This window comes from Echinops telfairi, unplaced genomic scaffold (genome assembly GCF_000313985.2).
Source record: "Echinops telfairi isolate 266 unplaced genomic scaffold, ASM31398v2 ScPeMD7_7459;HRSCAF=8497, whole genome shotgun sequence".
NCBI classification, from domain to species: Eukaryota; Metazoa; Chordata; class Mammalia; order Afrosoricida; family Tenrecidae; genus Echinops; species Echinops telfairi.
In genome coordinates, this window is record NW_022111359.1 from 8,650,647 (window position 1) to 8,662,694 (window position 12,048).

General features: G+C 45.8%; 1 protein-coding gene across 1 annotated transcript in view; it reads left to right on the plus strand.

Moving 5' to 3' along the window:
• Positions 1 to 12,048, plus strand: part of LOC101654456 (mucin-16) — a 245,683-nt gene that overhangs the window by 221,701 nt on the left and 11,934 nt on the right. Inside the window, exons 76-85 of the mRNA XM_045300070.1 lie at positions 329 to 453; positions 547 to 614; positions 2,883 to 3,055; positions 4,761 to 4,796; positions 5,996 to 6,061; positions 6,872 to 6,996; positions 7,453 to 7,520; positions 7,689 to 7,861; positions 10,489 to 10,619; positions 10,947 to 11,014. Coding sequence (XP_045156005.1) covers positions 329 to 453; positions 547 to 614; positions 2,883 to 3,055; positions 4,761 to 4,796; positions 5,996 to 6,061; positions 6,872 to 6,996; positions 7,453 to 7,520; positions 7,689 to 7,861; positions 10,489 to 10,619; positions 10,947 to 11,014 — 1,033 coding nt within the window. The remainder of the gene's footprint in view (positions 1 to 328; positions 454 to 546; positions 615 to 2,882; positions 3,056 to 4,760; positions 4,797 to 5,995; positions 6,062 to 6,871; positions 6,997 to 7,452; positions 7,521 to 7,688; positions 7,862 to 10,488; positions 10,620 to 10,946; positions 11,015 to 12,048) is intronic.

The window sequence follows — 12,048 nt, forward strand, 5'->3', positions numbered from 1 at the left end:
AGGGGTTTAAATGGAGAGAAAATGTTTTGAGAAACGATGTACAAATGCGCTTTACACAATTGATGTGTGTATGGATTGGGATAACAGTTGTATGAACCCCTAATAAAATATTAAAAAAAAAAAAAATAAATAAATAAAAAAAAAAAAAAAAACCATTATAGAGAACAGGCCTACTCTGACACCCATGGGACCCACTGCAAGATTTTGTTGCTGCTTTAATTCCCTGCTGACATCGTCTCAGCCTTATCTGGAGAAGGGCTGGGCAGGGGGGAGGCAGTTGGGGTTTTGGAAATCCTTCTCTGAGCATCACCTCTGTCCCTTGCTGCAGGTGGGGAGGTCAACGAGGATCCATTCACCCTAAGTTTCACCATCAACAACCTGCGCTACTCAGCTGACATGGGCCGCATAGGTTCTCACAAGTTCAACATCACAGATACCCTCATGCAGCACCTGGTGAGAGGTCTACTTCCCCTCCCTCTTCCTTTGTGCCCAGTCCAGTGCTCTTGCTCCTATCTGACCAGCCCTGGCTCCCTCCTTCCCTTCCAGCTCAGCCCCTTGTTCCAGGGGAGCAGCCTGGGTGCCCGATATGTAGGCTGTAGGGTCACTGTGCTAAGGTAAGATCCATTTCCCTCCAGCCTGTCTTGTTTTCCCTGTTACCACCAAGGAATTTGGGGTTCTGAATTCTGACTATAGAGACCACTCAACTGGCTCTGGGTTTCTTTTGAAGGGGCCTCCTCTGCATTTATTTTTGCTCTCCTTTCTCTGGTGGTACTGTTGGGTAAGTGTTGGGCTGCTGACTGCAAGGTTGGTGGTTCAAACCCACCAGCCGATCCACAGGAAAAAGATGAGGCTGTCTGCTCCTATAAATATTTACATCCTTGGAAACTCCAAATGGGTTCAATATGAGTTGGAATCAACTCAATGTCAGAGTCTCTAAATCACACTCTCTGGGTGGCACAAAGGGTTTGCACTCCAGTCTAACCTGTAGGTTGGCAGTTCAAACCCATGCAGCAATACTGCAGAAGAAAGGTCTTGAAATCTGCCTGTAAAATTACAGCCAAGAAAACCCCATTTTCAAGCCTACTCTGGCACACATGTCGTTGCCATGGGCTGGCATCAACATGGCAGCAAAAAGTTTGATTTTGCTTTTCAGTTCATGGGCCATATCAACAGTTACACACTCAAATCCTAGCCAAAATCTTGGAGCTGTGATTCTACCCAGAATTACCTTGGAAGAAAGGCCTGGAGAACTACTTCTCACAAATCAGCCATTGACAACTGTTTGGAGCACATTTCTATTCTGACACTGATGGGGTCACCATCATTTGGAATCAATGCTATGGTACCTGGGTTACTGGTGTCCATCCATATTTTGTCCAAACTGTCCAAAGTACCACAGGGACAAAGCAGACTGTGTCCCCTGATCTCAGCTGGTGGAGACAAACTGATCCTGAGCAGGAGGACAGAAAATGTAGGTAGGACCTTTTCAATCAGGTTGAGGTTATGTGGAGCATAAATAGTGATGTGGAGGGCAGCTTTCCACAGGAACAGACTGTGAAGCTGTACACTGAATGCCAAGAACACACTTCCAGGCAGAGGGAACAACATGGGAAATGTCTTAAGGTGAGAACAAGCTTGGCATGTTGAATAAGCAGCAAGTGAGGCCAGTGTGGCTGGAGTGGAGAGAGAGCAAAGGGAAGAGAGAGATGAGCTCTAAACATCATCTGGGTCGACAGCATGTAGGGCCTTGGAAGACTGATTTCAAATGAACCGGACACTGCTTGATGTTTAAGGTTCGCTATAACACCAGTGAGCTAGACTAGCTCATTCCCCATCCTTATGAGGCCATCGTCTAGAGACAATACGAAACCACCCAAAATGATTGCATAGAGGGCAATGGGGGCTGCCAGCAGTCAATGACCACAGAAGCAACAGTCAAGAAATCAAAGGATGTATTGCATAATGGAACTCTACTTTGAAAAAAAAGTCCAATGAAAATCAATGGACTTCTTTCAAATTCTTAAAAGCAACAATGTCACCGGTGAATGAGGCGTACCTGACACTAGTCGTGGTCTGTTCAGTTGCCTCATGTGTGTACAAATGTGGGGCAATTAAAACATAAAAGTCACAAGAAGACTCAATGTGCTGAAATTGTGGTGAGTGAAGCATATTGACTGCACCACAACCTCCAAGAAGAACGAACAGATAGGTTTTAAAAGAAATACAATGGAAACTGGTTCACAGTTAAGATTTTGAGATTTCCTGTTGCTTGCTTGTGGACGTGTCATCAAGAAAGGCCAATGACCAGAAAATGGTATCATGTTTGATACGGTAGAAGTTTCCATGAAAACCCTCTATGAGATGGGTTGATAAAACAGCTGAAACTATGGATTCCAACATACCAACAATTATAAAGATGAACAGGACTGGGCAGCACTTCCTTCTGTTGTACATACAGTCACTACGCGAGAGAACCTATTTGATAGCAACCAACAATTGGGCAGAGTAGCGTTCTGTTTTACATAGTCACTATGAGTTAGTAACGACTCAGTGACATCTAACAATAAGAACAATGCCTGTGACAGGAGAGCCTAGGGGACTGGGGGTTCTAGAGGAGACCATTGAACCACCCTGAGATGGTCCTTGTTGGACGGAGGCATCACTGAAGATACCTGAAAAATGATTGTGGAATCACCCAGGTAAGGAGAGTCTTCCAGACCAGAGTAACTGATGTGCAAAGGCCCAGAGATGAATGTTGGAGATGCTGAAAATAGTTCAATGAGGCTAGAACTCAGGATATGAGGTGTGCATTGGCCACAGGTGGAATCCATCCCCAAAAGGAAGACTCTCCTTCACATCCTCAGAAGCATCTCCCTCCCTAGGTCTGAGAAGAATGGTGCCTGGACAGGGGTGGATGCCCTTTGCACCTACCGGCAGCCGCCCAGTGGTCCCGGCCTTCATGCCAAGCAAGTGTTCCATGAGCTGAGCTGGCAGACCCGTGGTATCACACGACTGGGTCCCTACTCACTGGACAAGGACAGCCTCTACCTCAATGGTGAGTGTGTCTGTTTCCCATCTTCCTGGGCCCACCCTCACAGGCCAGGAGGGTATCTGTTGACCTAGTCTCCAGGAAAAGATTTGGAACAAATTCAGGTATGATTCCTGACTCAGCCACTAACTTCCCACAGCCATCTGCAAGGCTAGTTCTTGATTAAGAGCATTTTACAGATGAAGAAACTAAGGCTCTAAAGTCTAACAGGTTAGATAATGAACCCAAGTAGATATAGCATGAGAGTGATGACCTGGGACCCCAATTGTCAGAATCTGAAGCCTTGATTTCCTCAACACATCTCATAAAAGATTCCTCTTGGAGAAGCCCCATGGAAGGGAATTCCCACCTGCTTTGACAGGATGCTTCTGACGGTCTTCTCTTTGGGTCCCTGTGTCTGAGGGGCCAGACACTGTGAACATCTAGGGTGGTTACGTTACAAACATGCTGGCCATCGGTGTCAGCCTAGAACCTACGCAAGGGACAGTTTTCAACAAGAAGGTGTTCCCTATCTGGGTCCTAGGACGCAAAGCATGGCCACAGTGAAGCCAATCAGAAAACTCTCCGTTGCTCCATCCATAGCCTGGGAACACTTGTTATTACTCTCGTTTTCAGAAAGGAGCAAACTGAGGCACCTGGAGGTGCCTGTGCCCACAGTAAGTTTGTGGTTATGCATCTGTATCCTGTGTCCACATCAGTCCCCTTAGCTTCAGCCAATGCAGGAGCCATTTAGGATTTGCCTCCTTGGAAAGTGCAGAGTGCATACGCATCATGTTGTGCATTCATTTAGCATTTGCCAAGCATTGACGATAAACTAGACAAGACTCTCTACTTCCATAAAGAGTTACAGTCTTAGAAACCCATGGGGCAATTTTATCCTGTCCTATGTGGTCACTGTCAGTCAGAATCTACTTGAAGACAGTGAATGAGAGACCATGTGCTTAGTAAAAAGGATAGAGATAAGTCAGATGTGTGCCTTGCCCTTGTGTAAGCTTCAATGGGGTAGGGACTGTTTTGCTCCGTACTATGGGCATGGAAAATGGGGTCTTTCAAAAGAATCCAAACCAAATGCCATGGAGTTGATTTTTCATCAGACAGAATAGAACATAGGGTTTCCAAGGCTATAATCTAATTCCCCTCATGTAAATGAGAGACTGGCATCTAAATCAAAACAAAAATGTCATCAAGCTGCTGATTCTGACTCTTGCCAACCCAATGTGTGTAAGAACAGGACTGTGCTCTGTTGGGTTTTCATAAGCCAACCATCAGTTCTTTCTTCTGAAGTGCCTCTTGTTGGCTCATACCACCAATCTTTTAGTTATCAGCCAATCATCTAACCAGTGGTGGCATCCAGGGACTCCTGGCACTAATAGAGCCTTAGTAAATATGTATTGGGCAAAAGGATAGGGGGATAAATTAAAAGGCTGGTAGAAGAGTGAAGAGCTAAGTGCATGGGTAGGAAGATAAGAAGACATAGAAATGATATGAGAATGCAAGAACCTCTTCTTGGGGCCATGCTAGACAGGCAGGGAGGAAAGGGTCAGACCCAGTTAGGGGAATCAAGAGAACTTTGATACAGGAGATGACATTTAAACTATACCTTAGAAGGTGCATAGAGGAAGGCATCCAACAGGGGACCCATATGGACAAAGGCATGATGTATCTGAGACTCTTCTGCCACCTCCCCTTATATGTGATACTTTGCTTCCAGGGTATAACGAACCTGGTCCAGCCGAGCCTCCTACAAGTAAGTATCTTCATTCCTCAATCACAAGGGGAGTTCACCCCTGTCAAATGGCTCCCTTCATTACTCACAGCTTAGCTGTCAAACCAAGGTCCAAGGTCCAAAGTGCAACTTACATATAGGCATTGGGTGGAACCATTCTTTATTCACACAGGGAAGAGACAAAGCAAGGTCAGTTTCCATAGAAACACGTGCACCATGGCCATTAGGTTACTCCCCAAAGCCGATACAGAACTGATGGTCTGTGTGACCCCCTCATGTGCCATAGGTGAGGGACTCTGTTCTCTCCTCACTAGAAGCAAGTAGAGAAGGAGGTTGGTCAGGTACCATACGCTGCACACCTATGAGCCGAATAGAGAGAGTACGATGTACCCAGAACAGGGAATGGGATTCTCTGATAAGGAGAAGAAGCTAGAAGTGACCCAGTTGTCAGCTTTCACTAGTAGGGATTATGTGGGGCCCAATGCTCTGACTGAAGGAGAAACAACAACCACAACTGCGGGTAGGTCTCTTGAGTGAGGTCAAGGCCTCATTCAGACAATGAAGGCTGGGTCTTTTGCCTCTTCTGGACCTACCCACATGGTATCTGTATTTGTTCAGAATTTCCCATCCATCCCCTGGCTGGAGGAAGCTATTTGGGCAAGCTTTCCTTATAGGAAGAGGTGCTGAGGTCAGATAATGATACATTCTATGTGTCCTGCTAATGGGAGCCAAAAATAGTGTATCAATGCAAACTCTGTCAGCTGAGCAGATCACTCTATCTTCCCACTCATCCATTCTTCCATCCTCCCAGTCTTCTCTCCATTCAGCACCCATCCTTCCACATCCTTCTAGCACCCATCGATCAGTCCTTCTAGTCTTCTTTCCTTCCATCTCTAAATTTTCTTCCTTGCTTCATTTTTACTGTCCTCCATTTGCCTATTTTTCTTTCTGTCCATTCACCTATTGCATCTGTCAATTTTTCTATTCAGCTAGCTACCCATCCATCCATCCCTCCATTCATCGACCCATCCTCTTTCTTCCGCCTTTTCTTGGGTCACCTTCTCTTGTTCTAAGGCCTTCCCTCACAGCCACTCCTTCCCTCGGCCTCATTTATGGAGCACCTATGTTTTTTTATTCTGGGATAAACTGCCACTAGAGACCAGGTAAGCTCCTGATCTCTGTGAGGCTCTATCCCACCCTGATTGTTGTCCTTCCCATAGCTCCTGAGCTGGCCACCACAGTCCTGCCCCCTTCATCAACAACTGTACAGCCAGAAGCCACCACAGGTATTTCAACCCCCTTCCACTCTGAAGGAACCTCCTCAGTCACACATACCTCCATCAAGCATCAGATAGGAGCTGGAAAAGCCAGGTGTAAAGGATAATTATTCTGATCACAGAGATTAGAATAATTAAAGATGATGCCTCCCCTCAAGGAGCTTCCACTCTCATGAGAAAAAAAAAAGACTATTATAACACAATGTTGGGTGTTTGAGGTGGAGGTACCTGGCATAATTTGGGAGAGAACTTGAGAATATTTCACTTGAACTTGGTCTTTAAGGATGAATAGATGTGATCTAGGTAAATATTGCTTGAAGGATGGCCCTGTCAGGAGATCACATGCTTATTGATGCAGTGTCCTGAAACAATATAGTGAATGGGGATCAAGGAGAGGAATTTGGTTGTCATGGAAGGCTGTACATTAGCAGAGGCCACACTGGGAAGAGCCTTGAAGGGCAAATTAAAGAGCCTGAACTAAACACAAAAGCTCATAGGGAGCAAGATGTGATATTAAAGCAGGGGGGGCCCTAGTGAGGCTTTCATTTAAGAAATGTTCTAGTGTTCAGTTTCCCTTCAGACAGGGAGCCTAGTGAGTCTACTGGGATTATTGGTCCAGATGAGAGAAAATAAGGCCTGAGTTAGGACAGAAATGGAGAGAAGAGATATAGGTGAGAAGCATCCATTATGTGGGCACTGTGCAGGTTCTGATTTGGGTTGGTAGTGTTCCTGGGAGAGAATGCAATAGGTTATAATAAATACCAGGCTCTGATCTGGTCTCAGAACAATTCTATGGAATGAACATCTCCTCCATTGCAGGTACAGGGTATACCCTGAAGACCCTTACACTCAATTTTACCATCTCCAACCTCCACTTTTCACCTGACATGGGCAACCCCAGCTCTGCCACATTCAACTCCACAGAGAGGCTCCTGCAGCACCTGGTGAGATGTCAAGTACAGCACCTGCGAATGACATAAACTTTGATGAGCCCCTCCCCAATGAAGGAAGTTGTGATCCAGTGGTAGAATTCTCACTTTCTATGCAGACCTAGGTTCAAGTCGCGGCCAATACACCTCATGCACAGTGACCTCTCATCTGTGGGAGGAGTCTTGTGTGTTGCTATGTTGTTATACAGGTTTCAGAAAAACTTCCAGACTAAGATAGTCCAGGAAGTAAGTCCAAGTGGTCTGCTTCTGACAATGAGCTATTGGAAATTCTATGGGTCCTAAGAGTTCAGTCTTCTACCTCTCATGAGAATGGCACATGCCTGGACAGCATTTCCTTCTGTTGTATCTGGGGCTGCCATTAATTGGGGCTAAACACAGTGACAGCTACCAACAATAGCCCTTCCCTAAACCACAGTATCTCCTGCTCACTTTTCTTTATCTTCTTTCCAGCTCAGACCCTTGTTCCGGAAGAGCAGCCTGGGCCCCTTCTATTCCGATTGTAGACTCATCTCCCTACGGTGAGACCTTTTCCTGGCCATTTACCTGTGATGACTATCACTTTTAGAGACCGCCCCTTTCTCAATTTGCCCTGTCCTCCCACTTGCTTGTCCCTGCTGGTTCTTTATCCCCTACTCCCAGGTCTCATAACCTTCCCTCTATTAGTCCCCACATCCCTTCCTCCCCAGGCCTAAGAAGGACAGGGCAGCAACCAGAGTGGACATCATCTGCACCTACCATGCTTACCCTGCAGGCCACAGGCTGGATAGAAAGCGTCTATTCTGGGAGCTGAGCCAACTGACCCAAGGCATCACTCAACTAGGTCCCTACACTCTGGACAGGGACAGCCTCTCTGTTGATGGTGAGCAGTCATGTGTAACTTAGCCACAAAGTGTTCCATTGCCTTACCCTCGATAAAATGTAGTTGGAAGTCACCTCTCCCCAAATCAGAATAAGTGGGGTCACATTATTCAGGTGAATGGTATAACATTCATTGATCAAATTTTAATTTAAAACCCAAAAGTCTGGCTCATAGAATCTCCTGAGATGGAGTCTTGGGTTCCCTTCCATATCAATAATTGTTACCTGGTGGCAATTCTGCACCATTGGCAGACACTAACCAATGTCTGGAGATATTTGTGGCTCACAACTGGAGAGGATGCCACTGGCATCTAGTGAGTAGATGCCAAGGATGCTGATGAACATCTTTTAGTCCACAGGATTCCCCACCACAGTGCATGGAGCCCCTAGTTTAGCCTCCAAAGTTGAAAAAATCCAACAGAGACAAGGGGAGAATGGGCCCTGCATAGTCCCATCTAGCTAACCAACAGGGCCACAGGAGGGCCTTAGGATATAGAGAAGAGAGGCACTAAGCGTCAGAATCCCACTCTTCCTATTCAGATAACACTTGACACTTACATCCCCCTCATGTCTCAGCAGTCAGGTTGCCAGATAAAAATATACCTGATTCTGTGTTTGGTGTATCCTTTAAGAATTACATAGCCCTAAATGCCAGTAGTGCTGAGGGTGAGAAACCCTGCTGTACATGACCTCACAGTTCCTACTCGGGCACAAATTTAGCACTTACCTAAGCATGTTACTGTTATCACTAGTTTAATTATTTGGCAGCCTCCTTTCATGTGAGCTCTAGGACATGAAGGTCTGTTTGGCTTTCACTGTACCCTCAATATGTGGGCATATAATAGTATTGTATGAATGTGTGAACGAATGCATGAATTAATGACTGTGTGAACAAGAAAAAAGTGATCTTAGCCCTCAATGCTCGGGGGTCTGCTGCAGCTCATCTTCAGCTACATAACAAACTTAATTGGGTGACCATTCTGTCCCAAGCCTTGTACTGGGTGTAAAGCTAGAATATATATATTTGTCTCTGACAACCCCAATTGAGTGAGTCAAGGGTTAATAAAGAGCTCAATAAAGTCAGTCACACGCTTACTAATAGTGTGCTAAATGCTAGATTAAGGAGTTTTGGTGGCACAGTTGGGTAAATTCTGGACTGCTAACTGCAAGTTCAGTGGTTTAAACCCACCAGCTGCTTCACCAGAGAAAAAGGAAGTGATCTGTTCCCATAAATATTTAAAGACTTGCAAACCTTGGATTGCTATGATTCAGAATTGATTCAAGGGCAGTAGATTTTTTTTAATGGTAATGTTATGTGTTATGCGCACCAGTTTGAACCCAGCAACCACTCTGCAGGAGAAAGATGAAACTACCTACTTCTGTAGAGATTTCTGGTTTGGGCAACCTAAAGAGATCGGTGTGCTTTGTCCTACAGGGTCACTATGAATTGGAATCAGCTTGATGGAAGTGGTTGAATGATAGAGTTCTTGCTTTCTTTGTGAGAGACCCAGGTTCTGTTCTCAGCCCAAGTATCTCATACAAATGCACCACACATCTATCAGTGGAGCATGCTTTTTGCTATAATGCTGACTATGCTTCCGGGGAGTTTCCATTCAAACAAGAAAAGCCTAGCGGTCAACTTCTGAAAACCAGCTAGTGAAACCCTGTGGATCACAACAGGTTCAATTCCATTATCCATGATATTGCCACAAATTGAGGACCAACTTGATGGCAGCTAGAGAGCTTAGAGGATGAACAAGCAAGAAGGCTTCCTGGAATGGGATCCTAGAGGGCTTCAAAACATTCATACAACAATTTAATGAAAAGGTCATGAAATGTTCCCATGAACTCGTTGAAGTCCCGTGGACTGTTTCCAGCACTATGTGAAGCACTAGCACATGACAGTGAACAATACCAGGATAGGTCCTGGCTCTCTTGGAGCTTCATCTCAGTAGGCTACTAAAGCACAAATAGTTTTTCATGGAAAGCAGAAGAGAAAAGAGCCCCCAGGGAGAGGGAGCTATACAGGCAAAAGCAGGAAAGCTCAGCTCAAGAGACTCCCTGTCATATACCAGCCTTCCCTCTTTTAGAGGTGCTTTTCCATCAGGACTTCCCAGCAGGCATCTGGTTTGGACTGACTGTAGACCTGTGACATCTTGGTGGTACAGTGGTTATAAGGTTCAGTTATGAACTGAATGTTGGCGTTCCAAACTCACCAGCTGCTCTTTGAGAATATTTGGCGGTCTGCTTCCATAAAGACTGCGGCTGACAAAATACGCAGGGACATGCACGATCTACTCTGGCTTACAGGACTGGCATGAATCGGAAGAGAGCCAATGGTAACAGGTTAGGCCCTGAGTAGTGCAACCAGTTAACATGCTTAGGTTGGAGACTTGGAAGGCACTTGGAAGAAAGACTTAGCAAACTACTTAAGAAAAGTTAGCCATTGAAAACCCTATGTGGAGCACAGCTCTACTCTTAACACATCGAAGGTCACCAGGAGTCAGAATCAACTCCATGACAACTTGTTCCCCCCTTCATGACAGCAAATACAGCCTCTTGGCTCTTGGCCTACCCTCTGTGTGAAAGGGTAAGGGTCTGTCCCTTATTTTTAATTTGTGACTCCAGGCTACACGTCCCAGAGTTTATCTACCCAGAGCGAATACCAGCTGAATTTTCGCATCATCAACCGGAATCTCAGCAACCCGGATCCTGCATCCTCAGAATACGCTGCCCTGCTGTGGGACCTCCAGGACAAGGTGAGGTCTCTCCTGCCCCTCCCACTTCTCTCTGCCTTGTGTCTCTCTCTTTATCATCTGACTTATGTCTGCTAAGTGATTATTTCACCTCTTCACTTTACCAATGATGTTCTGTCTTCTTTATTCCCTGGTGCCAGGCTGCCTTCTCCATTTCCAAGAGGCTCAGAAAGGGGTGCAGCATGCCTCAGGCTGCACAATAGGTTGGGCTGTGGAGTCAGGATTTGAACCCATGTCTTGAGGCCTGTGTTCTTTCCATCGGCTCTGGTTGCTCCTCCACCTCCAAGTTCCCTCCTCTACCTCAACCTCTCTCCTTATCCCTCATTCCAGGTCACCACACTCTACACAGGCAGCCAGCTACAAGATGTGTTCCGATCTGGCCTGGTTACCGACTTGAAGTAAGTTGGAGGAATCAGTAATTGGCTAAGTTAGTGCCTTGATTGCCCTCTCACATTTTCTTTGAGCTGAAAGGCACTGACATGGTGCTCCCCCTTCCATCCCATGGTCCTGCCAGCTTATCTTGCCCTCTGTTTACATAGGGTTCTTTGGAGGGGGTGAGAGGGGGATTCACCAGCCTCCAGCACCCACCTCCCTTTTTCTCTTCTAGGTATTTAGTAAAGCCACATTTTAAAAGTACAACTCAGATGAATAGTTGCTATCAAATCATTTCCATCTTGTGGCAACCCCATGTGTGTCATAAAACTGAGCTCCATAGGGTTTTCAGTGGCTGCTTTTCTGGAAGTAGGTCTCCAGGTCTCTCTTCTGAGGCACCCCTGTGTGGGCTAAAACTGCCCATCTTTCATTTGGCAGCCAAGCACATTATCTGTTTGTACCACCCTAGAGACTTCAGAAGTCAAGACTCCAGGCTGGTGGTGACTAGCTGGACTCTCTGCATTATCATCTCATGCTTTAGCTTTCCAGTTGATTCCCACAACAGCTCCTGTGAGAAGGGTAATATTATCATCCCCATTGTTTGGGTGGCAAAACTGAGGCTCAGGGACCTGACATAAACTATCTAGGAGCTGTTAAAACTGGGTTTGAACCCAGGTCTTTGGAGCCTGATGAGGAACTAAGGCAACTACATTGGGGGGAGAGAAAGATTATAGAGCATAGAACTGAATTGGAATATTACCAAAATTCAGTTTCCTCACCTGTAACATGAGGACAATTGTCATACGTTGCACTAAGATGAGGGTATAGAAGTCACTTCTCATTGGGTCTAAGAGTGCTCAGTAAATGTTTATTATTGTTACTCCAATTCCATTCAACCCTAACTCCTGATCAGAGTAAACTCTTTGCAAGACTGGAGAGCATCTTTCCTTGCACTTTCCCCTTTTCCTCCCAACACACACACACACACACACACACACACACACACACACACACACACAATTTAACCCCAAGGTCCTTGACTCACTGAGCAGAAGCTCAG